The sequence below is a fragment of the Colias eurytheme genome, chromosome 19, assembly GCF_061535395.1.
Source record: "Colias eurytheme isolate Ceu_HAF_F1 chromosome 19, ilColEury1 Martin Lab GWU primary, whole genome shotgun sequence".
In the NCBI taxonomy this organism is placed as follows: domain Eukaryota; kingdom Metazoa; phylum Arthropoda; class Insecta; order Lepidoptera; family Pieridae; genus Colias; species Colias eurytheme.
The window spans coordinates 9265741-9293359 of record NC_142998.1 but is presented as its reverse complement, the minus strand read 5'-3'; the positions used below and the strand labels follow the sequence as shown (position 1 = coordinate 9293359).

The 27619-nt window shown below is 36.7% G+C and overlaps 2 protein-coding genes across 6 annotated transcripts in view; one reads left to right on the top strand and one right to left on the bottom strand.

Annotated features, from left to right (window-relative positions):
• Positions 1–24698, bottom strand: part of Hrb27C (Heterogeneous nuclear ribonucleoprotein at 27C) — a 29185-nt gene extending 4487 nt beyond the window's left edge. For 2 of the 5 annotated variants that reach the window (XM_090113014.1, XM_090113009.1), the window contains exons 1-9: positions 24542–24698; positions 22493–22696; positions 17237–17427; positions 16260–16342; positions 13803–14023; positions 12600–12799; positions 10032–10121; positions 7717–7889; positions 3362–3419 (exon numbers count right to left, since the gene is read on the bottom strand). In XM_090113014.1, the coding sequence (XP_089969140.1) occupies positions 3362–3419; positions 7717–7889; positions 10032–10121; positions 12600–12799; positions 13803–14023; positions 16260–16342; positions 17237–17427; positions 22493–22696; positions 24542–24579 (1258 nt within the window). In that variant the 5' untranslated portion in view covers positions 24580–24698. Of the gene's footprint in view, positions 1–3361; positions 3420–3957; positions 4824–4947; positions 5141–7716; positions 7890–10031; positions 10122–12599; positions 12800–13802; positions 14024–16259; positions 16343–17236; positions 17428–22492; positions 22697–24541 lie in introns of those variants that run through there. The other 3 variants (XM_090113012.1, XM_090113011.1, XM_090113010.1) reach the window with 3 other exon arrangements.
• Positions 24699–25605: 907 nt separating this feature from the next.
• Positions 25606–27371, top strand: LOC149900320 (arrestin domain-containing protein 2-like). The gene is made up of 6 exons (XM_090113439.1): positions 25606–25758; positions 25867–26001; positions 26457–26662; positions 26792–26959; positions 27037–27219; positions 27288–27371. The coding sequence occupies exons 1-6, from the start codon at positions 25644–25646 to the stop codon at positions 27369–27371; spliced, it is 891 nt and encodes a 296-aa protein (XP_089969565.1). The 5' UTR covers positions 25606–25643.
• Positions 27372–27619: the final 248 nt, after the last annotated feature.

Sequence of the window (27619 nt, the reverse complement as noted above, 5' to 3'; positions counted from 1 at the left end):
CACAATAATTTGCACTAAGTTTAATGTTGAGTAAATCTAAAATTTCTAAATACATATCATACTTTATCATAAATAAATCATACTCTTTATGTTTAATTAGATGATTGCCACATTGATCCATTACAAACTAACTTGCTTAATTGTTCCGAACGTTTGTGAGTGCGGGCTTACGACCCGTCCCTAACACCTTAGTGCTAACTCGAATATCACTGAAAATAATATAATATAAATCATCTATATATTTACTTAACTTTTTAAGGCATCGTTTTAAACGTTTCGATCGATTCATCGGTGGTTGCACATTATAGCTACGGTAAGTGATCGTGAGAGATGAGCGCGCGGACGAGTCGCGCGAGTATGTACGGTGTACGGTGTACCGTGTACGGTGAACCGTGTACGGTGAACCGTGTACGGTGACCGTGTACGGTGAACCGTGTACGGTGTGGCGGTTAGCGAAATGGGACCGGGTAAAATGCAATTAAAAGCGACGTGAACGTGCAGTTCCAACGACCCTACACAACTAAAAAGACTTAGAATAAAGAGCCGTAACTGAGGAATGAAATTGAAACAAATTAAACCTAAATATAGGAACGATCAGACGACAGTAAACGAAGCGATAAATAGTAAAGACTACACGTAACCTAGTGGGCGATTAGGCACTGATTTCAATCGTTTAGTTATTAATTAATTATTTATTTCTTTATATTGTTTTAAGGTACGAGTTTCCATTTCCTACATTATGTCAGTCGTGTGTAATTAATATAGAGCTATAAGAAATGTACCAATATGTGCATTAACTATGAACATCACAATGTAAAGGCGTTTTCCTCAGTATGTTTAGCGTTAATTTGGCACCCCGCACCTTTCGCCGGACCGCGTCACTTATAAATTTGCTTACTCCTCACTTTACTCATCGTATATAAATTATACTTTACTTATGGTGCGATCTTAAATAACCCTATACTATACGCGATCAAATTATGCATTCAATGTATTCAACAATTCGTCTAGTAAAAACATTTATAACAAATCTTATCTTGCGCCGCGAGTAGGGCGGTCGCGCTCTAGATATTTAAAATTAAAGGAACAGCTCCCGTTCGTATAAAGGGGGCAGTCTAACAGTACGCCGTAAACTCTAAGATAATTACAACAAATAAAGTCGACCAGCCGCCGCGCTCGACTGCTACGCTCCGATTTCATTACTTAGCTTATCACTAAAATTTTAATCAGTCGATCGGTCAAATGATTGAGCGATATAGTACAGTAAAGGACTAACATTAAATTTAATCTAAAAATGTTATTTAAATAATAACTCACGTGTCGGGGCGCGGCGCCCGAGCGCGAGCCGGAGCGCTCCGAATCTATACAGTTTTAAAAAATATTTGGCAATCGTACAAATTAAAAACGTTAAAACTATGTGTCAATTGGTTCGATTAAAATTATGCTTTACACACAAGTAAGTATATATATGTACAAGAGTCCGCGCGAACGGGGCGGGGCGGCGCCCTATCTATATCCTAATGATTGAGCTTCGTCAGTCACTTAACACATACGTTATCGTTTGTTTTAACAATTTGGCAGGTAAATTTAATTCATTAAAGTTAATAAATTCCACAATTAATAACTTAAAAATGCGATAACTAAAATTCAATATATGTATAAGAAATTAAAATTACGAATAATCATGTACACAGAAATTGTTCCCCTACTATTTAAAACAACGGGAAAAATATTAATTAAAAGAATCACGTTCAGTCATCCTACTATGTTTCGTTTAATTAACACATAATAATAATAATAATTTCATTACATCGCTACCGTTTTTCCTAACTCTAGTGCGTGGTAAATAACCAAAAATCTTCTAATATTAACCATACATATCGATATATATACGAATACGAAATATTTATACAAGTGATTAGCTTAAGTTAAGTTGTTTATGTGTATGCGTCGCGCGTCGCGAGTCTGTCAAATGCGCGCCGGCGGCGGAACGCGGGCGCTTCTTGTTACTTACGTTACATTGTAACATCACCACTAACTTACATACGAGATCGCGAAGATCCACATGATATTATTAAAAGAAATCATTTTAACTCCGAAAGAAAAATGATAATAATTGACAATCAAAAATATAATATATAAGAAGATTAAAAACGTTAAGAGCCCACATCCAAAAATATTTTAAAGAGTTAAAAAGAAACGTGTCGTACAGGAGAGTACGTGCCGACTTCAGCGTTCTTCGGACTTAGTCGAGGGGCCGCGAGACTTCGGGGAAAGGAAAAGTTCATCAAATTACATTAGGGACTTCACGAGAGAAACATTTAACACAGCGAAACGTTGCAACAAGCGAATTCAAAAAATACGCCTCACTAAGCACTATCCAATTATTCATGCAGGTGTTTTAAATCTAATATCATAATTAGTTCTTTAATAATAAATATTTAACATTATAAAAATGTAGGTCCTTACGTACGCGTGTGGGTTTGTGTTAATGCAGTTCAGTTCTTATAGTAATCGATTACAAAGTTTACTTTACATTAATGTTGCATTGAACTTGACATATTTTCACGATTAAATTGTCGATGTAACACGTTAAATGTTTAAATACGCGAGTTGCCTTCTGTTTTGTGTCGGTATAAGTCAAATCCTACGTCGATGAATGAATGTTAATAAAAAATCCTACTATCAAGGTTCACTGTCACATTTCAGAGACAGATTTGATAGTGTCGTGTGATCGACCCGGCCGCCCGATGATGCCGCGCAACGTTTAATCAAAATCAGTACTGTAATTAATAAATATTCGAAGACAAAAATTCAAAGGCAGCCATCGGGACGACCGGTAGTCGGGTGTGAATGTTGCCAACCGAGTCGAACCTAAACTAAACCGGGTACTCGATCTGGTCGGGGACAGAATAGCCCGCTTGATCGATAATTTTCGAAATTGCTACACGGGAAGTCGGAAGGACGAGACGCTATTTAAAATAATAAACGGATGATTAAGTTAAGTCAAAGAAGAATCAGCAAAGGATGAAGAGTGTCTTCTTATGTTTGATTTTACGCGAGTATTATACATTTAGAAATTAAAGACTAACGGATTTTAAACGCGATTTATTCATTCTATTATTTTCCCGACGTTTCGAACACTTTACAGCGAGCGTGGTCACGGGGAGACAGTGTCTCTAATAGAATGAATAAATCGCGTTTAAAATCCGTTAGTCTATAATATCTAAATGAAGAGTATCGTCAAGCAAGCGGGCTACGTGTGGGCGTGTGGGCGTGTGGGCGTGTCGCGGCGCCTAGGCGGCGGGCCACTCCTTGCTAAACTCGCAGTGTTTGGGCGCGTGGTGCGGGAGGTGCACACCTGGCTGGCTGGGGAACTCGCCGCCCGCTGCGAACCGCGCCGCGCCGCCGTACGAGCCCTGGCGGACACACGAGTCAGCCCAACCCCCCCTCCCGCGCGTCTAGTATAACTGGCGCCCGACCGTCACACGCGTACCGGGGACGCTTGGCTCGATCCGCTCACGCGACAGTTTGTCGTTTTGCAATAATTGTCAATTTAACTCAGGCCCCGGAACCACAGACACAATAGAAAATCTATTGTGCCTGGGACCGATCGGGCCGCTTGGGGCTCAATGGGTTTACGTTTAAAATGTTCAAAATGAGCACTAATTACGTCGAGTGAACGGACTTTTAAACGTAACCGTTAAATCGAATTCGATCGCGATGACTATTTTAAAAACTCTGAAATGGACAAGTTTTTTGAAGTGAAAACTTCTTAAGCGGCGTTGAGCACTCTTTCTGTAATGGGTATAAAATCTTAAACTCGCGTCAGGACACGTGACCTGATCGAAAAAGCGTAAGACGGATACCATTCCAAAATATCAAACATGCTCAACGTAAATAATCAAGTTTTCACTTCTGCCGGCACTCCCGGAGTGCAACCCGTCTTTTTTTTAATATAACGTTTATTACGCTGACGAGATACCGAATGCGATTTAACGATGAAGTCGTCGAGCCATAACACGCCTCTAAACTAACTGGCCAGACCGTGACTTATTGTTACTATGATCGATATTCCGATAGGCCTTTAAAATTATTCTTACAACAATGACATTGTATAATTATACCGTAGGCTTTGCCAAGTTATACTAGACGTAGTATACGAGGCAATTTGCAACTTATCAAATTAATTATGTATATAGAGGGATACACAGGAGATCGTTGATACGAAGCGGCCTATTTTTCTCTGCATGATATGATTTGTCTATTAAATTCATAGTTGTATATCGAGTAAATTAGGAAGCTATAATTCAAAATCAAACAGACCACTCGCGTTAACGATCTCCGAATACCAAACGATTTGTGGTCCAATTGATTTCAGGAAATAATAAGAAAAGTCAAAACAATTAAGGATTTATGAATAGGTCCGACGACAAATCGAAGGGTATAAGACGCGCACTAAGAATTTACCAACCGAAGCCTGAACAGGATAAGTATAAAGATAGAATTTCCAAAATCGAATGAATAGAAGTATAAAAAATATATATTCTAAAATAATTTGAGCGCAGGCTTCGGCACTTTTGACTGTGTCGTCATGGGGCGTCAAGTTGTTCAAAATAATTGCAAAATTAATGTATAATCCGTTTCATGATTTTTATTTCGTTTTACAATAATGAACACCCCATGAAATATATGCGACACAGTTTTGAAATATGCTCTCTCGTTACATTTAACAGAATAATCGAATTTCATCTCTGAACACTTAAAGTACACTTCTTAATATTATTTTTATCGTTAAAATTATTATATATCTATTAATGAACCTGTAACAATATGAAAAATCCAAATTTTACTAATTTGTACTTTAAATGCCAATTCACAGTTATCCGAGATGAAACAAAGCGTATAATCATCTCTCGAAGGCTACAAAAAATGCTAACGCGTGTCACGAACTGTACTAAGGTAAAGCTTAAAAATCTAGTGCGGTGCGATGCCTTTAAGGTGAGCCCGCGAAACCTTCGCACGATCGAACCGTCCATAGTGAGAAATCCCCGAGTTTCGCGACATACCCTCATCCGAACCCACCCAACGTTTAATTGTCTTTCGGGATGAGCCACTCTTGTGGGCCCTGATCGACCAACTGGAAAAGAAGAATTACAGACATAAAGTCCCACTCGCCACAATTCGCTCCAACTCATAGCAAGAAATGTAAGTAGCGCAGAGCGTGAACATGGAACCGAAAGCGTGTGAATCCCCGAAGATGATCTGGGAGCGGGTGTGTGGGACGGTGGGACTGTGGGACTGTGGGACTGGGACTGGGACTGGGTGATGAGAGACCTTCAGCGAAACTTGATAACATTAATCTTCTTGATTTTTCACTATGGATAGCGGTGCGACTGCGAACTAGCCCGGCGCAGCTCGGACAATCAAAAAGACATCGCACATTCGTTCTCGCCGAGAGCATGCAAGTGGGCGTCGATGTCCGATGTAACTCCAAATATAACAAGCATAGATATGGGAACACACGCGGCCGGCACATGCTGCGGCCCGCTCGGGAGGTTTGTTTGCATTCAAGTGTTTATATATCATGTTTTCGCTGAATATCACTCGCTCACCGGTCGTGTAACGCAAACAAACTCGCAAAGTACAACCAATTTGAAATTAGCCCAGCGCCGTTCGCGCTTTACGCAGTAAACATTCGGGACGGGGACGAATTCACACATGCTTTTGGGTGGATCGAGTCAAATTATAATGAATGTGAATGTGAAAACGAAATCGAAAAGCGGAGAGGACAAAGGAAACAAGCCCCGGGTAATTTGTAGCAAATAGTGTATCAACTTGGCTGTACTTTTACATATTGAAATAGAAACGTCGCCTCATAGCAGTTATAATTATATGCATTGACCTTAATTAAATAAATATAGGTCCATATAAATATAGTTATAAATATAATTGTTTGTTTGCGAATTTTAAACGAACTGGATAAAAAGGGTGAAATTAAAAATAATTTAAATTAATAAAAATGTAAGTAATGCAATAAAATTTGATGTGAATAATTCTAAATTTTAACTAATATACCAATAACCAAAATAGAATTTAAACATCCAGTAAGTTTAAAACACCACTCTTCGTCACAATGCATATGGCGGAATAAATAAAAGCAATGTCAATAATAATATCCCTATATATCGGTTATATAATGGAGGTTAAACATCGGAACCCACTTTTTATGTCATGACTCAAAAATAGTGTTAACTTCGAGTCACGACTAGATAGAATTGAGAAAAAACTGTCCAAAAGTATTTGCAATTTATACGCGTCATTCATTTATTCATTTATTTTGAACGCTTTTGATACAATTAAAAATATATTACGAGAAAATTGGAAGGTAACAAGCAGAATAATAATGATTGATATTAAATTGCAAATACGATTAGGCACGCACTAGATTTTATGGTTCAAGCATGATAAGGAATCACTCGATTATGCGTTCAACGGCACAGCTGGCAATTTGAAAACAAAAGCACAATATTACTATATTAATATCCATTCCCACTTTGAACCCGGCATTTACTATTAATTACCTTTAAGCCATACACTTTAATCATACTCAAATAGTTTATACCGAGTTCAAATTTTATTAAAAAAACATCAGCGTTTTACTGCTTGGTTAAAAAAATTGCCAATATCAAAATACTGAAAGTAGCAATTGTTTTAGTTGCATTGTTCAAATTAGGTTACTTTGACGGATTTTTAAAACTCGTAAAATTAAATTGACTGTGCAAAGCAAGTTTAGTTATTTTTATCCATCAAAATAACTTATAGAAAACCTTCGAGTTCAATTTGCTATTTCGTATTATGACAAAAATTATTATAAAGTTTAAGAATTAGAGTAATAGAATTCGAAGGCCTTCCACTTTTGTGTCGATATGCATGAGTTAGTAATGCACATGTACAATTTTCGCGACGGAATTCATTGCACAATGGTGTGGCATTAAATAGTTGATCTGATAAGGAATAGACGTCACAACATAATGTTTAGATTTATTCTATTCAGTCATACAATATTAAATATGGGATATTTTTAACAGCATATGCTCAATTCCGTCGCGATAATTTACCGCATTCATTTCCCACGTGTATTTGTAATAAATTAGAAAAATATGTGTACAACGACATTGTAATTTATTTACTTTATTGAATAACAAAATCAATATGGTTTCACTAAATATATTACATACGATATTAAGTACTTGAGCGCCGCTATAGACACATTTTTCTAAAAACGCAGTATACATAGGGAACAGTATGTCAACACGGTCATTTCAAATGTATAAAAATATCCCGTTTTATTATTATCATCTATTAAACCTCATACTGTGATATACTGTTTCCCCTATATACTGCATACGTGTATCATCCGCGCTCAACGACCGAGCTGAAGTTGGCAACACACACTCCCCACAGCCAACTTCAGCGCGATAACGCTCGAGAGTGCGCGTGTGTGTATGCAGCTAGCCACACATACACGTGTGTGTACGCAGCTACTACAGACTGTAGCATTTCTGCGTGTGTACGTAGCTAGCTACATGTACATTGTATACGTGTGTGTGTGCAGCTAGCTACACATACACGTGCGTGTATATAGCTAGCTGCACATACACGTGTGTGTATGCACTATGCAGCTACATGTAAGCGTGTGTGTGTGGTGCGCACCTGGTCCTGCTGGTAGGCGGGCGGGTACTGCTGGTAGGTGGAGTAGTCCGCGGACGAGCTCTTGGAGAGCGCCGCGGAGGAGAGCGCGCCGGCGAGCGGGGCCGCGCCGCCCGCGCCGCCGCCGCCGCGCCCGTACATCTCGCCGCCCTCCGACAGCGGCACGTACGACCCGGCTGGGGGACACGAGACCGTTATATTACGTCACTGTTATAACTTAAATGCACGTACATCCCGGCTGGGGATACACGAGACCGTTATATTACCGCACTGTTATAAAAATGGCTAAGTTAGGCAAGGCAGTCTCGAACCGTTGATTGATATATACCTATCATTATACAATTACCACCAAATGTATTTAGCTCTAAGGTTAGGTTAAAGATTGAATAAACGAATTTGAATTTGAATTAAGTTCTATAAATGCACGTACAATCCGGCTGGGGGACACGAGAATATAACGGATATTACCGCACTGTTATAAAAATGGCTAAGTTCTATAAATGCTAACAAAAACTGGATGATGTGGATGTGTTGTATTCACTTACAGTTAAAAAATTCTTTATTCACTGACAAACTTAGCAGAAAGTGGGGGAGTCGAGGTTAATTTATAAAAAAAACAGTTAATTAAACTAGTTTATTATTTATATTGCAATCTATAAAAAAATGTATGTTTATTTGTTAGGCATATATTTAACCGATTTTGAACAGAGGGGAAAGTTATGACACTAGATTTAGTAGAAATTAAAGTATTATTAGCTACATTATTAATACATTAAATTAATTAATAAGAGTGATTAAGAATGGTTTGTTAAAAATCATTCTAACTAACTCAATTAATCTCAGAACATATTAATAATTAAATATCTCCCGCTACGCCGTACAAATATACTCACAGTCATTATTACACCCACATGTTTACTTTCAAATATAAATTAAATCACAAATCTGTAAAATTAACTAAATCTCTACTAAATTCGCTGCGCTGTTCGCATGATGTATGTTAATTGAAAAATTACATAACATAATGTATTTTTTCTTAATATTAGGAAAGGAACTAAAATTCATTCAAATGTTTCATACTATTTCTCAAATCATTCAAAGAACATTTAAGTCCTAACAGCAATCTAGGAAAACAAACTTAATTAATAGGGCGATCTATCTAGGCAGCAGTTGGACTTATGGAACCTATTGAAATTGAGGACTATATGAAAATGATGATGTACAGCTAATATATTTTTTATTTATGAGTAACATAACTAAAGCAGCAGTTGACTAACGTGTGGAAATTACTTGAATGCTAACATGGCCCATGGCTACTATAGTCAAGTATTGAATAAACTATAGGATATGTCGCTAAGCTAAGGCCGCAGTTGACAAATGGAAACCGGAAGAGAGTTATATGGTAACATCCACTATTCAATGAGCTATTTGATGTGGCAATCTATCTAGGCAGCAGTTTTAACGGGAGCCGATTATGATTCGGTAAGGTAAGAACAGACTATGCGAGCTTTTAAGCAGCAGTTTGCTAACAGGAGCCGTGTTTCGGCAAGGTTACAAGTGTAAGCTTCGGTCGGCTACAAAGGAGCTGGCTATCTAGGCAGGAGTTTGCCAACGGGAGCCGATATAAGTTTGCGAGGTTATAAGTGTAAGCTATCTATTCGGTCGGCTACAAAGGAGCCGGCTATATAGGCAGGAGTTTGCCAACGGGAGCCGATATAAGTTTGCGAGGTTATAAGTGTAAGCTATCTATTCATTGGCGAGGTTGGCAACAAATTAACCGGCTATTTAGGCAGCAGTTCGCCGAGGTAAGTGTTGGTTCAGTTTTAAGGTATCTATACGGTTGGCTACAAGCCGCCGGCTATCAAGGCAGCAGTTCGCCGAGGTAAGTGTTGGTTCAGTTTTAAGGTATCTATACGGTTGGCTACAAGCCGCCGGCTATCAAGGCAGCAGTTCACCGAGGTAAGTGTTGGTTCAGTTTTAAGCTATCTATACGGTTGGCTACAAGCCGCCAGCTATCTAGGCAGCAGTTTGAAGTGTTGGTTCGGGTAGGCTATCTAGTCGGCTACAAGCCGCCGGCTATCAAGGCAGCAGTTCGCGGTAAGTGTTGGTTCGGTTAAGCTATCTAGTCGGCTACAAGCCGCCGGCTATCAAGGCAGCAGTTCGCGGTAAGTGTTGGTTCGGGTAAGCTATCTAGTCGGTTGGCTACAAGGCAGCAGTTCGCCGGTTAAGTGTTTGTTCGGGTAAGCTATCTAGTCGGCTACAAGGCAGCAGTTCGCGGTAAGTGTTGGGTCGGGTACAAGCTATCGTCGGCTACTAACCGGAGCCGGTGGAGTTGGAGTTCTGTGGCATGTTCCAGTTGGTCCAGCTGCCGCCCGCAGACGCGCCCGCCGGCGCCGAGCTGTAGTTCGCTGCACCGACAAATATATACGTTACTATTACTGGACACTACGCAAACGTATATTTTTTTCATGAGACTAAATCTTTCTTTTATAATCTGTGACACAACTGCTCCTAAAATTGTATTTCATTTTTATTAATTATTAAGGGGGCGCTATGTAATTTAGTTTAATCTGTGAAAAAACTGCTCCTGTAAAATTGTATTGAAATTTTCAATATTTAAATAATGCTTCCCTGTTTTGCTTTTAATCTGATACGTAACTGCTCCTATAGTGAATTGGATAATAAGTGTTAATTTGTTTACAATACCTTTGAATCCACGCTACATTTTTGCCTACAATAAAATTGTAAATTCATCTGGCTATTTAAATTTACCTATTCGCTTAGATTTGGATTTTGAAACATAATAATATGAATTAATTTATAAAGTGTGCCAAATCATTGCAGTGGAAGTGATATAAGGTATTGGGGTATTTTATACTTACACATCACATTGTTCAATCCTAACTGCTGTTTACCAAATTATGTTTAAGTTTGTGCCGAGATTCACAAAATTGTTACTAACCAACGTTTTTTTATAAGACTTATAAAAACCGGGTGTTTAAATTATTTAAAACCTACATGACGTAACGGGAGTATGTGAACTTGTATGAAAAATCATCAGATTTTCTTATAACTATGTAGTGAGTTTATTGTCATCTTCATCTATTGTGAGCCAATTGTGTGCATGTTAGTGTAATAAGAACTTGTCTCCTCAACAAGTATGAATTTATGTATAGGTTGTCAGGAAATCTGTTCTTCCCAGCAGCGTTTGTTATACAAACAATTTATTATAAAGGTAATTTAAAATAATTTGAAAAATACATGTAAATAAAACGCAAAAAGTTTGATACTTTTTCTTTTACAACTTAAAGGCTTAACTTTTAATAAAAGTACTTAAGCATTTGTGTAAGTATCTATGTGTAAACGTTCATGTGTTCGTGTGTGCATTTGCGTGTGTGTTTGCGTGCGTGTGTGTTTACGTGCATGTGTTTGCGTACGCACGGTGTCCCAAATTTGGGCGCACCTGTACATCGCGTATTGGGCTACATAGCCATCGAAAGAAATGCAGTAGATAGACTTCATACTGACTACGAAAATCGTCTGAAATAGACGCAAATGGCCAATGATGATGATGTTTGCGTACGTGTGTGTTTGCGTACGTGTGTTTGCGTACGCGTGTGTTTGCGTGCGTATTTGCGTACGTGTGTTTGCGTGCCCGTGTTTTCGTGCATGTGAATTGCGTGTGCGTGCGCGATTTCGAGCGTGTTTGCGTGCGTGTGCGTGTCTACGTAGCGTGTGTCACATACCGTAGCTGCCGTAGCCCTGCGCGGGCGGCTGCGCGTGCTGCGTGTAGTTGTTGGTGGCGGGCGTGTGTGTGTGTGCGTGTGCGTGTGTCACATACCGTAGCTGCCGTAGCCCTGCGCGGGCGGCTGCGCGTGCTGCGTGTAGTTGTTGGTGGCGGGCGTGTGTGTGTGTGCGTGTGCGTGTGTCACATACCGTAGCTGCCGTAGCCCTGCGCGGGCGGCTGCGCGTGCTGCGTGTAGTTGTTGGTGGCGGGCGTGTGTGTGTGTGCGTGTGCGTGTGTCACATACCGTAGCTGCCGTAGCCCTGCGCGGGCGGCTGCGCGTGCTGCGTGTAGTTGTTGGTGGCGGGCGTGTGTGTGTGTGCGTGTGCGTGTGTCACATACCGTAGCTGCCGTAGCCCTGCGCGGGCGGCTGCGCGTGCTGCGTGTAGTTGTTGGTGGCGGGCGTGTGTGTGTGTGCGTGTGCGTGTGTCACATACCGTAGCTGCCGTAGCCCTGCGCGGGCGGCTGCGCGTGCTGCGTGTAGTTGTTGGTGGCGGGCGTGTGTGTGTGTGCGTGTGCGTGTGTCACATACCGTAGCTGCCGTAGCCCTGCGCGGGCGGCTGCGCGTGCTGCGTGTAGTTGTTGGTGGCGGGCGTGTGTGTGTGTGCGTGTGCGTGTGTCACATACCGTAGCTGCCGTAGCCCTGCGCGGGCGGCTGCGCGTGCTGCGTGTAGTTGTTGGTGGCGGGCGTGTGTGTGTGTGCGTGTGTGTGTGTCACATACCGTAGCTGCCGTAGCCCTGCGCGGGCGGCTGCGCGTGCTGCGTGTAGTTGTTGGTGGCGGGCGTGTGTGTGTGTGCGTGTGTGTGTGTCACATACCGTAGCTGCCGTAGCCCTGCGCGGGCGGCTGCGCGTGCTGCGTGTAGTTGTTGGTGGCGGGCGTGTGTGTGTGTGCGTGTGTGTGTGTCACATACCGTAGCTGCCGTAGCCCTGCGCGGGCGGCTGCGCGTGCTGCGTGTAGTTGTTGGTGGCGGGCGTGTGTGTGTGTGCGTGTGTGTGTGTCACATACCGTAGCTGCCGTAGCCCTGCGCGGGCGGCTGCGCGTGCTGCGTGTAGTTGTTGGTGGCGGGCGTGTGTGTGTGTGCGTGTGTGTGTGTCACATACCGTAGCTGCCGTAGCCCTGCGCGGGCGGCTGCGCGTGCTGCGTGTAGTTGTTGGTGGCGGGCCAGGCGGGCGCGTGCGGCGGCGCCTGCGGGCCGGGCGGCGCGCCCCAGCCCTGGTAGTTGCCCGGGCCCGCGCCGCCGCCCGCCGCGCCGTACCCCGCGTACGACGTCTGCCCGGGCGACGTGCCCCAGCCCTGGTACCTGCAACCGACGCGCCCAGCTCAGTGAACACGCTTCACTTGTAGCGTCACGTGGTGTGTTGCCACGTGACGGCTCCAAGTCGATACGATTTTCGACCGATATCCGAATCGGTGGTAAATGTTAAAAATATGTACCTAATGACGTTTCAAAAGTGCTTCTAGAAGAAGTCTAATTGAATAAATAAATGTTTGAGTATGAGTTTGATATTGAGTCGATATAAATTTGATAGTTGACATAGCATTGGAGTTTAATCCTTACTCGATACATGACTGATTTCAAAAAAGGCCATGACCTTTTACATTGAAGACGATATAAGTATTTTTTTTATGTATGAAAAAATAGCAGAAACAAATTACAAACATTTTTTTTTATTAAAAATACAGTATCACAAACATTTTAAATAACACTATCGACATTAGTTACAATATCATATAGTTTTCAGAAAAGAAATATCGCAAACTTTGTAGACACTAATGTTTACAGAAACAACGTGTATATGCTGATTTGCTGTTGCTATCCCACAAACATCTGAACGTACCAACAACATAGCATTGTAGGCACTGCCTGGATGTGGACACATACAAAAAATATACAGATTCAAAATCAATACTTTATACAAAAATGACGACGCAATATTAGAAGCGGAACGTGAAATGAATATTAAGTTCTTTTGTATCTATTCAAATTCAGATTTCACTGTATAAAATGACCTTTACTAAATTATTTTAGACAACAAAACTTAACATTTTACAGCTATATTTTTCTTTAAACAAATTAATAAAAAAAGATGATTGCAATAAATACTAATATTATAATATAACAAAGTTAATAAAAACAGATTTCAAAAAGCTCCTCAATGTTTCTAATATATCTGGCTGTATACTAACAGATACATAAACAAAACTTTTTTTTTATTGTTTGATAGGAAAGCGCTTGACCACTATCTCGCCTGATGGAAAGCTACAACTTTAACAACACTACTATCATCATGTATACAACTCACCCTTGCATAATGTTCGGTCCGGCCATCGGCATGTTGATCGGCGGGCCGCCCATCTGGCCGTTGTGGCCCTGTATCATGTTCATGGGCGCGGCCTGCGGCGGGCCCCACTGGCCGGCGGCGGGCTGGTCGCCGGGCGCGCCGCCCATGCCGCCGCCGAGCCCGCTGCCGCCCGACCCCAGCTTGCCGGACCCGTCGCGCGGCTCCGCGCGCTTGATCTCCACCTGGACGAGTGTGGATGTGTAGAACACGTAATGATGTTTATGTCGACCTAGTACAACTTACACCTGGGTAAGTATGTGTAGAACACATAATGATGTTGATATAGACCTAGTGTAACCTACACTTGGGTAAGTTTGTACGTGTAGAACAAACAGTGATGAACCGAATTGTAAAAAAATACAAAACGCCGTGATAAATGATTTTGGTGCAATCATACAAAAAAATAAATAAAAGCAAAAAATGTCTCTGGACTATATAGACCGGACTCTCAGTGGAGTTTCGTTTGCAAAAATCGCGGACCTAAATCTGACTTCTGATATATATTGTATAGATCCCAGACATCCTATAGACAGATGTTGCCAACCAGTTTTGTGGTCCCCCTGCCCGCACCCCGGTAATTAAATATGGCATACAAAGAAAAAAATAAAAATTTCCAAAACATGCCGTGTGGGGTATCAAATGAAAGAGCTTATTGAGTAGATCACGAATATATAGCATACTATATACATTTCTTACACTTTCTCTAAGATTTTTTAGAAAATTTACGAAAATGGTCCATTTTTGAGTTAACTTTAAACCACTATAGATTGAAAACTCATGAATATATTTTTTAAATTATTATTTTAAATAATTAACAATAGTCCATTGTTTACGATTCAATATTTCGTACAGTGAAATAGTTGCATGGGGGAGTGGGGGGAGCATTCAAAGATGGCGAGTATATTTTCAAGTTCATATAGTATATAGTTATTTTCATCAAATCCACCACATAGCTCACTTATATTATATTACGAACTATTGAATCATAAACAATGGACTATTGTTAATTATTTAAAATAATAATTTAAAAAATATATTCATGAGTTTTCAATCTATAGTGGTTTAAAGTTAACTCAAAAATGGACCATTTTCGTAAATTTTCTAAAAAATCTTAGAGAAAGTGTAAGAAATGTATATAGTATGCTATATATTCGTGATCTACTCAATAAGCTCTTTCATTTGATACCCCACACGGCATGTTTTGGAAATTTTTATTTTTTTCTTTGTATGCCATATTTAATTACCAGGGTGCGGGCAGGGGGACCACAAAACTAGTTGGCAACATCTGTCTATAGGATGTCTGGGATCTATACAATATATATCAGAAGTCAGATTTAGGTCCGCGATTTTTGCAAACGAACATCTCCTTGGAGCCTGCTCTAATAATCCAGAGGTGGCGCGAACGCTGTGATAACGGGTGCCTTTAAAAAAAAAACCTACGTGATTGTACTCAAAAGTCAAAATAATATAAAAAAAAAACATTTCTATATAACATTCTAGTAATCTATTTATTATGTTGTTTTTTGTTTATCACAGATATATTGTAGAAAATCGGTATTCTAAACGTTTCTACTATTCATGATTTCTATAAAATTCGTATCAGATAAGAAATTCAAAGTTACACATTTATTTTCAGACCTATGCATTGTTATACAAGACGTATTGTAACATGAGGTAACTCGATAAAATCTTCAGCACTTATAAAATATCGTATAGAATAAGTATGTACATATATTCAACAGGAAAACAAACTTTAGGGAAAAACAACTGCGGTATTAGAATTATAACGATTTTAATTAAAGCGTTACGTAATGTTTAAGTAACGCAACTTAAATCGAAAATAGAATGTCTTGAAATGAAATTCAATTAAAAATAATAATAATCGACCGAATGTTAGCCGATTTAATGACTCATAATATAATAATTTTCTTTTAAAACGAAGGCCATCGCTGATTTATTATTTTTGGCAGTGTCACCCTTTGCCCTAATTTCTTTTTTATCTTATTAATTATTATCTTGCAAGTAACAATTAACAAGATATCACATTAAATTTGACTACTAATTTTTTCTTGGAAATTCTCGATGCCATTTACTTTTGACATAATATCTACGATCTGAATGGAAAGTCAAATTATAACGCGTTTCATCTAATTACTATGCAGAAATTAATCGAAAAATTATAATATTTAAATTGTGGTCAAGTCCATTAGTATAAAATTGTATAAGGAGGTAAGGCTAAAAAAAGATTCACCAAATTTAATCCATAAGTTTATACATATCTATTCAAAATAATACCTCAAACCATTTGTCATTGTAGTGCAAGCTACCAACCAACTTTTGATGATTTTACACAGAAACTGAATTAAATTGAAATGTTAAACAAGGATCATAATAGCATTTTATGTCAAGACACATTACCTGTTTCCCATTAAGGTTAATGAAATGCTCCTGGGTCACTCGCTCCACGGATATCTCATCTTCAAACGACAGGAAACCGAAGCCTAGAAAGAAACTATGCGTTATTCACCATGCTCAGACTGTAGTATTGATTAAGTGTTACATAAAATATCGAACCGTTTCAATATTAAAGACACATGTGTTGATTTCATTCTATTGATCAAGAAAGTATAGATATTAAACAACTAAATCAAGGCATGTATCAGCTCACTCACGTCTTACATTCTAAAGAATACATTTCTTCAAAATATTTAAAAAGAAACTATGTACATCAATATAATAATATGCACCTAGATAAACAGCTACTACATATTTTAAGTAAATTGAAATACCACACGGACTTATGCGCGAGACAAAGCATAACAGGTGAGGTCGTTGCCCTTAAATTGGACAATGTTTTATAAAATGTCGCAAATTTTATAGACACAAATGTTCAAGGGAACACAGTGTATATGCTGATCTGCATTTACTATCCCACAAACATCTGAACGTACTAACAACATAGTTATCGTAAGCACTGCCTGGATGTGGAATATTTTATACAATCGTTTTTACAAAGAGAATATTATGTTTTTGACTTATCTTTTATTAGGTCTTAGGTCTAGGTTAGATATATTTTATTAGTTCCTCGAACGCACTACTGACGTATTTAAAGGTTCGATCTATAAAAATAAATAAAAAAATGTATGTAGAGTACACTGACGTAAGAAGTGAAACTTCTTTATGACCTTAAAAATGTCACGAGTATGGCGTAACGCAAAAATGTCACGCATACGGCGTAACGCAAAAATGTCACGCGTACGGCGTAACGCAAAAATGTTACACTAAATTTTTGTCCAACTATCGGGGTTGGACAAAAATTTTCACTTCAATAACTTAGACGTATACATATTTTCAAACATTCCATCCAACTCATCTCATTTTCGAAAAGTACCCACCTCTAGATTTCTTCTTCTCCTGGTCGTACATGATGACGACCTCCATGACCTTGCCATAGCGTCCAAAGAACACTCTCAGATCGGTCTCCGTGATGTTGGAGGGCAGACCGCCCAGGAACACCTTGGGGTAGCCACCGCCGCGCTTCGGCTTTTGCAGGGTGCGCGGGTTGCACGGCTTTGGATCGATTGTCCTATAAAACATTCCCATTTCAATATATGCCACGTTGATCACGCGTCACGTTAAACCGAACGTGATTGAATTCCAATTTCATTAATGTACAATTTAGGATAGATTATTCCAAATTCATCCCGTGCGGCATCCGGGAAGAAATGGGGTGGCAAAATGAACCGATGTCACAGTCGGCTGCTCATTTATTATACACGAGTTGTAAACATAATATTTTATCGCAGCATAAATCAAATATGTGTCGGATAACTATTCAAGTCGTGAAAAGAATGTACTTAGCTAAATATTTAATCAGTATTGATTGTTATGACGTCAATTTTCTTTTAAAACAAGTCGTATTACTTTATACTACACAGATATGATATAAGAAAATCCCAGATTCCTATTATGGAACAGATATCGAGACGAAGGCGTTACGTTACACACAGATAGCCCACAATAGCTTTTCTCATAAAGCGGACCGGTATTATCCTCTCTGTATGGGGCATTGTTTCGCATTTCTGGGATGAATAAAGCTCTTAATTGTACACTTTTCATTTGTCTAGATAGATTATTATACAACTAGTTGAATTATTGTTCGCCCTAAAGTAAACTTATTTATAAATTCATATTTTTAATTCAATAGTTATTTTTATAGACAGACATTTCTTACAATTTTGTAATAAAAGAACATGGGAAAATAACTGTTTTATCAAGGTACTACAGTAAATGTTTCAACATGACGTCTAGTTAAAGATAAAAGATGTATCTACTAGAGATGTTACTATGTGTAAATGAAGCCCCGAAATATCTCGTGTTATGGATTTAGTCATTAAATAATAAGAACTGCTGAGCATTTAAACCAAATGTGTAATTACGTACACACGGAAACAGCCAAAATCATTAAAATTTTATGACTTTTAGTGAATGTGTTTTTTGGTTTGTTAATTTTATTTAGTTCAATGCTCTGAATTCGTTTTAAATTTGGAGAGCAACAAAATGGCATCAAGTGTTTGAACAAAGTAATTTACAACTGAGGACCGAGCTAATTAAATTAGTATGTTTATCTATTGAATCAGAAACACACACAGCTACGTCACGTAACATCATGTTTAATATCGTATCAGATATCAAATAATATTATTTTATTATTTGTCTCAAGTCTCGATAAAAACGGTTCATATTTTCGAGAGATACCTATTAACATCATTTTATTTATTTGTGTAAGTGTGTAAGATTGATAAAAAAAAATATTTAAATTATATTTAGTCGTGCCACAATCTTTACTTAGCGCTATAAAAGGGGATTGTGTTTTAATTTGCTGCTGGCATGTATCCTCACCTTTATTTGAATGTTTTATTAACTTCCACGAATATCGTTCTAATCGTATATAAATTGAATTCTAATCCTACGTGCCAATCTCACACATTATTCCGCGTAAAAAAAAGTCTACACGCATCGCTATAAAATCAACGTTATCTAATAACGCCAAGGTAATAAATCAAAACCAACGCCGGCAAATTGGCACGTACCAGATAATTTGACATCTTTTCAGTGTCGTTTTACCTAAATCATTTATTGTACAAGCAGTGATGGAAAAAAAATCGTTTGTATGACACTCCTCACCCCATCAATTAAGCAAACCAACCCTCCACATTGGAACAATACTTTATACAATAGCCTAGTTTTATTATAATACCTACTATCTGAAAACCTGTCATAGACCGGGAGATACTGACACAAAATTTCGAGTCATTTGTAACAAGGATGGCGGTTCTACAGGGGTCTTAGTACGCAATGACAAAAAGAAAAATGATGGTGTGAACGCTGGTACCGGTGTCTTAGTCGCGTGGGCGTTTGTCGAACTCGTCGGAAAAATAGCGAAAGTCAAACGATTTGTAACACAAAAATTTTAGAATTTACCGATAGCCCATAAAAAAGTAGTAGGCGGTAGTGTCATGCCATACTTTTCCGGTGTGACTTACAGCCCGCCATACCGACGCGAATGTGTTGATTTAAATAAAACAATCATTCAACCATTTGTACCAGGCTAACTTTAGCACAGGTAACTATCGTCGTGCAGCCATTTACGAAAATCGCCATACCATACTTTTCGGACGATTCCAAATGGTCGCCATACCGCCGAAAATCTGCAAAAAATTTTTATTTCGCCAAACTTTTTGTACCAGTATTGCATTTGGATTTTGGGAGAGTATTTGATAAAATGTGACCATTATTATATTTGCCATACTTCTAGTAGGGGGAAAAAGTGCTGTTACACTTGAAAACTTAATTTATTATTAATTTATATAAGTGAGGATTTCCAACACTTAGATCTTTGAAATTTTGTATTTATATTTGTTGATCCTCAAACTTACAGGAAAAATAAGTGCCATACTGTTACAAATCGTTTGACTTTCGCTATTTTCCGACGAGTTCGACTAACGCCCACGCGACTAAGCCGCCGGTACCAGCGTTCACGCCATCGTTTTTCTTTTTGTCATTGCGTACTAAGACCCCTGTAGAACCGCCATCCTGTTACAAATGACTCGAAATTTTGTGTCAGTATCTCCCGGTCTATCACAATAAAATTCAAATTGAATGTCGCAATTGTCTTGCTTTAAAAATTGTGCTGTTGGAAATTTTGTAGACACAAAAGTTTATAAAAACAATGTGTATATGCTGATTTTCAATTACTGTCCCACAAACATCTGAACGTACCATCAACATTGTGTTGTAGGCACTGCCTGGATGTGGATATTGTTAAGTTAAAAGCAATAACAGGATCAACTAGCGCATCTGTGAATTTGTTTAAACGAGGAGACGCCTTAGTATAAATTCCTTAAAGATGGGCACGGCAAGCATGATGCTATAATATAATATATTTTATCTAGTACATCCAACTACGCAGGCACTGACACGTAAACAATAAACATTGTGTTCAGTGAATGGGTTCACTAAAAAAATTCGCGGCCAATTGAATCTCCGTTAGCATGACGTCGCGAAATGGTGACGCGGACGTTACCAAAAAGTACTGTTATCAATCAAGAGGTCATTGTCTGATTAATGTTAAATTATAGAAGCTAGTTCGATCTCGCTGCTGTAATTTAAATACGTGTCCATAGATGTGAATATCGAAGAAAAGAATGATAACATTTTCTATGCACGTGTGTGATTTCATTGTATATTTAATAATGTTAAGTAGTTAATGTAGCATGCGGGGTATTTACATAGAAACCATTGTATTTAACAGTCTTAGCGACAAAGACGTGGAAATGCGATGTTATCTGCTTATCTACGATACGATAGGCTTTGAATTAGCTTCCGTCTATCAGGGCGTGCATACACGTGCTATATTTTTTGTAATTAGAACCCCGTACATGATCTCATTATAAATTACAGAGTTACCAAGTCAGAAAATCATTCCTAATTACGTGCATATTAAATGTTCAGGAGGCTAATGCAAAATTAGTGCAAAAAAAATTGCAACTTTCATTATTGTAACAAGAAAAGTAAGAGTACATATATTATGTTCTAATCTCAGAAACAACTTTCCAATTCGGATGAAACTTTCACTAATGTGTTATATTTCTTTCCGGTAATAGGCTGAATAAACCTAGTCCAATTGTTAGTACCTAAGTTTACTGAATAGGTCTCTCAATCTTATAACAGGTAATTGCCAATTACGCTTCTAAAAATCGAAATCTAATTTAAAACTAATAAATGAAAAGATTCATTAACTAAAATCTAAGAACTTGAAATCGAAATATTATGTAGTCCTTCAGCCCTCTTGACATCCTCACGCTCCATTTTACGTCAAGTCTTTTGTCATAGCATCTCTAGTAGCATATCATAGTTTATTACGGATCTATAGACATTAGAATACCCTATTAGGTTAATATTAAAATACCTAATAAATACATTTTATGTAACTTAGGTAAAAAAGTTAATCAAATTACAAATTTCAATGAATTTAACACATTGATAAATTATGTTCGGAATTAATGCAAATTGCTTTTAAGCCCAGCAAATGTCGTTGTTTGTTCACCCCAGCTTAAGTAGGGGCTAGTGAAAAATAATCAATATTCAACGAGATACACCCTCGAGGAGCGGCATCCGACTTGGTCGGCGTTTTTAACATACGCGTGTTAAATTCCAACTTAAAAGGGTTCTTCAGCAAAAAAATCAAATCGTAGGTATATTATTACTTGTATATTTATCGTGTCTATACTATGAGTCAACTGTGAAGTATTTCAAAATTTTATAAAATTCGTTCACAATACAAAACAGCTTACCAAGGTAAAGTCAAATTGTTTACTCATGTGTTTGTAATTTCCGAGTTTTAGCGAGTCCGTGAGTTTATTTCAGTATATTAATTGGGTCATCACAAACGCTTTATTACTTTTGTTATGGGAAAAAATGACGCTTTTGAGATAGGTAATTATGGTTAATGTCATCTTAAATATAGAGATTAAAAAAACCTACATTTCATATTTCAATAAATATGAATTAAATTTCAAAACTACATAGATATATTTATATAGTTTTTGTTGCTACATATATTATTTTGATTCCAATCATATAAAATTATTAAATACAAAAATAACAGAAAAAGTTTGTTTGTCACATGTACATAAATACCTAAAGATTGGTGTATGAAATGTTTAATGTAAATGATGCAATATCTGTGTAGCAGTAGAAACCCTTAATTAAAATAATTATAGATAAGTAGTCGGTACTTTATATTAAAAAAACAATGGGTACAAGACAGCTACATAGTGTACTTGTTAAGTCCACCTGTTGATACTAAAAACAATACCTATATTAATCAATATATACCCATCATGCCTAAGGAATTTTATAAGGGTTTACTTTTAAAAAAATTAAGTACTTGTAAAAAGTTTTGAGTACCCGCTGAAAACATGTCTATCTGGTTTTTTAAGTCTACAAGGTTATACACCTTCAGACGAAGATATCTTTGAAGATTGCTTAATACAAATTATGCTGCTTACTGCTGTAAAGGTAGATAAAAAAGAACATAAGACTTTGAAGGCACATAAAAAAGAGCATAAGACTTTGAAAACACTAACCTGCCATCGAGTTGATGGGGACCGTTCTGCAGCACTACATTCACTAGGGATGGCTCGGCAAATGTGACGAAACCGAATCCCCTAGAGCGGCCAGACTCGCTGTTCTTCATCACGACGCAGTCGATTACGTCGCCGTAGCGCGAAAAGTAGCGCTGAAGATTCTCCTGGGACGTTTCCCATGATAGCCCACCGACAAACAGTTTTCTGCGCAAATTGAAATAAAGATTAGTATCGCTTGATGATTTTCTCCTTTGATACACTATACTTATAAAGCGTGGGTATCAGTACTATAGTGTTATTTGTTCAAACTGAAAACTTTTGTTTTATATATTGTTACTATCATAACTTGAAAGTTTACATGAATAAGAATCTTGAGTTTCTAGTATTATTATACTTATTAACAAGTTGCTTTATTAAATTTATGGTTATGGAGTGAATATTCAAATTTCAAACATCATCAGAAAAGTTTAATTAGTCATAGGACCAAAATCTATGATCTACTTAGTAATTGACTCAAACATTTGGTAGGTATTTATATTTCTTTAGAATTATACATTTATAAGTTTCTTCTCAATCTGAGTATACAATCAATAAAAAATTGAATCTTTTTCAAGTGAAGTAAAACAAAGAGATGATGCTTATGTCTTTGAATATAGTCTTATCAAACTTTAACATGGTAGATGTTTACCATAACCTATTGTCACTTAAACATTATTATAATGACTATTTGAATATTGTTTAAATAAGTCCAATTATTCACATCCTGGTCTGTTAATTAATGTGTTACAGATTCATCTTTTTATTTTTTTCTTTATTATCCATACCTATTCATATACTTAGATATTAAAACTTTCAAAGTAATTATATTTTCTCATTTCATACCAAGTAGTCTTGTTATAGACACCAAATGAAAATTAATCAAAAATTTACAATCACTCAATTTATAGCAATGACCCAAATAGCTTATATTATTATCTCAATATATTTTACATTTAAACCTAAGTAGCCACAAAGTGATAAGGAGAATGATGCTTGATTATGTTGATTGTAATGGTTAAGAAAATGCCAAATAAAACTGATAATACTTGAATCATTATTGTAGTTAACATTTTTAGGTTATTAAAAAACATTTTAGCATTTGTCTATATGTGAATATATGTATTTGTTTAACCATATAAATAAGTAACCACATATTTAAATCATGTTTTTTTAATTGTTTGCTGTTAACGATTTCGTAGTTTGAATGAAACTCGTATTAACTGCGCAGACGTGTCAAAGTCGACCGACCAAGCGATTTCGCGTATAAAATAGATGATAATGAAAGTAAACATTTATTTATGATTTATAAATGAAATTAATTCAACCAAAGATTCCTGAAAATCATCTAGCTAAGTTACCATATGTAAATGAATCAGCATGTTTTAGCACAGTAAGGTAAATGAGGGAATAGCTACGCGGCACTTCCAAAGCCGTTCTATTAACCTCATTAAAAAAGCCGCCTTTATCAAAACGTGAGGAATTTAAACTGTGAAATCGATAATTTGTTTGCAAAAATGCCACAAAACAGTTTGATTCTTGATAAGAGAAAGCATTGAATTAGTCACAGAAAGGTTATTTGTCGAAATATTATTTCCGCATACTAGTAGATTATAACTGTTATATAAACAGTTTATGATAAATAATGGCCACATATAGGGAAATAACACATAAATTTGGTCATTTGTGTAATGGGAAAGTATAGCTGCCATGATCGCTACACGCAAGGCGCACGGACAGGCTTGGGGTCGGTGGCCGCTCGCCGGTAAAAGGCTAATGAGCGTATATGAAATGTAACCATGGGATTCTATAACAATTCGTAATTAGAAAAATAAAATGACACTGAAACGTCCTTTTACTAAATCAAAAGACCTTTCATGACGATAGCTTGGTAGCCTTGCTGGCTATCTGTGAAATGCGACACACCAAGCGAACATGCAGTTTGACCTATTATAGTTTGCGTACGTAGGATAACATCAAAATTTCAAGCAAAACATATATATTATTACATACCCCTTCTCGTCATCGTCCATGTCTGGATTCATACGCATAACTTATTACTAATTAAAAATAATGGTTGGCACCGGTAAGACACCCAAACCACACAAGCACAGACCCACACGAATGATATGGCGGACCAACCACTTCCGCTATCTCAAAAAGTCATGGAAAGGATATAGTCAATTGACAACCCTTTTTAAAAGTATTGCAAAAATAATAACTTAAACGCACAGATAGAAATACGAATTTAATGAAAATTTTAGTTACGTTTTTGGCGTAAAAAATAATTAATATTTTGTTAATATTTTCTTATTTTTACAAAATAAAAAGTTTCGAAATTCAAATAGATACGCGTAGTTCCTATACTTTCACGCAAGATAGCGCTGACAAAGTGTTGCCATAACAAAAAGACACAATTTTGTCAAATCGTTTTGATTTGAATGAATTTATTAAAACTTAATTATTCATTTTAATTATAATAAGTATAAAAGAAAACTAACTTTATTTTTTAAGTAAATAAAAAATATAATAAAACAGCATAAAATTCATGGTTTAAAAATATGTACCACCCACAGGGTTGTATGTAGATGTATGTTTTGTTTTTATCACGTTTTTATGTAGTTTTATGTTATTTGGTTTATAAAAGATAAAAAACTTTTTCAAAGTGATAGAAGCAATGAATGAAAATAATTTATTTAATTTCTATTAAGGTCAAAGGGCGTGCACAATATGTGGACTGAAAAGGTTCTGCTAGGAAGTAACTATAATTTATTTATTTATGCAAATAAATGATTTGAATAACTTGTTTTTATGGTTTAATATTTACACATAGTTACATACAATTATTTTAAAGGCGTCTAGAAAATCGTGAAAAATGATAGGGATGGTTTTGATGCAATGATATAACACGTAGTAATAATACGGGATAAAATTGTATTTTAATCAAGTACACAATATTTCTTTTTATCATAATATTATCAGATAATCATTTAGTGCTTATCTAAGTATCCATTAACTAGTTCTATATATTTGTTTTACATTACAGTTCTTACGTACTTTTTTGTCGTTTTCGTATCCTAAATCTATAAAAAATTATTTGATTTCCAGTGGTAAAATGTCGTGGGACGATTGCAATATTATTTTGAATAGTAATAATGGTGTTTTTTATACGGGAGATGTCGTTACAGGTGCCGTAGCCTTAGAATTTAAAAAGAAACAGAGGATAAAAGGTTTCTAAATTTAGTTATTATCAAATTTATTATAGTTACTTACTTATGTATTTATTTTGGATTATCTTACATCGAGATTTTAAATTTGTTTTTTTTTACTGTTTTTAGGTATTAAGTTTAAAGTTATAGGAACAAGTCAGGCAAGTTGGACAAGATCATCACCAACGATTCCATACATCAAAATTTATTCAGAGAAATCTAAAATTTTTTACGTAAATATTGATGTTTTTGGGGAAATCAATGGTAAGTTCTAAGTTCTAACGAATATGTAATATAAAAAATAAGAGAGGTAGACCGTACCTATTGGTATTTTTGGTATTGGTAGCATGTAATGGTCGATTGCAATAATTAATTGATTGCAATATTATGTTCTATTTAATAATACTGCAGTCAACCATTTGTCTCTTCGTCTACCTGCCTGTACCCATATGCACAGGTAGGTTGCATCCCTATTCAAGTTACTGTTTAAATATTTAAATTAACCATTTTCCAATAATATGAAGAATAACTATTAACGCAATAAATATTATTAACTTATATGTATTTATATTCAGCAAATTCACCACTTGTCATTAATGGCTTGTTTACACAGGCTTAGTACTAAGTGTTTAGTTATAAGCCCGTGTAAACCGGTCCTGGGTACTTATTCCTTTATGTATGAAACAACGCCTAAATTAATACTTTGTAATGACTTTCAGGTAAAACAGTAGAACCAGGAGTTATCAATTTCCCGTTTCATTTCGCTCTGCCACCTGACCTGCCTTCCAGTTTTAAAGATACAATAGCAAAAATATTCTATCGAATTATAATTCAAAGCAAGATAGCATTTAAAATAAGACAAACAGTTATTTATCCTCTATCAATTATTTCGTCTTTAAATCTCAATCAGAACGGAAATTACAGTGTGAGTAAAAAATCTCAAACTTTTTTAACCAAGCTTTCTATTCGATTTAACTTATACATATTATAATATGGTATCCGATTTCGCAAAATTTTAAATAATAATAATTCTAGTTTAATTTTAAACTTGCAGTTACAGTCCTTTTTTGAAGTAAGTAAAACATTTAAAAAGTTTGATGAATTTTCATTAATTATTCGAACGTATAAGGGCGTGGCTATAAAACAAAGACTACCATTCGAGGCAATAATAAATAATGATAGAAAAGTAAAAGTTACAAAAATCACTGCAACACTTATTCAGGTAAGACGTAGGTATCTTAACATTTATTCATATTGAAAAAAAAAAGTATACACGGTCTTATTTCTTAAAACTTTCAGAAACTGGAATACAATGTGTCTTCAGGCTACTATAATGCCGAGAAAAAAATTAAAAATGTTGAACATAAAAATCTAGTAAGCTCACTAAGGGAGACTTGTAGTTTTTTTATGGACATACCTCAAATACAACCGTCTTCAATAAACGTACCAAATACAATGGTTAACATATCGTATGTTATCAAGGTAAGTTACTATTTTAGAATAGACTATGTAGGTTATTAATTTAGTATTAACTATTATCTCCGTTTCAGGTCAAAGCATGTTTTCGGTTTCACTGGAATGTAAGCATGGACATCCCACTTGTAATTGGTACCACACCAGTAATTTATTCGTAATAAATTATTTCAAAAATATTATGCATGTTTTTCAATACTTTATGATAAAAGTGGAACAATGTACAGTACAGCATTGCAAAGAAATGAGCAACTTTAATCGAAGTAATTTTAAATACAGCTTGTTTGATGATTTATATTATCTGTAATCTAAAATTTTTTTTTCATACTCGCTGTTTCACGCAAATGCCAAATGTCAAAAGAACGTCATCTTGACGTTAAGGTGTCAAATACCAATTTCCAAATGCCAA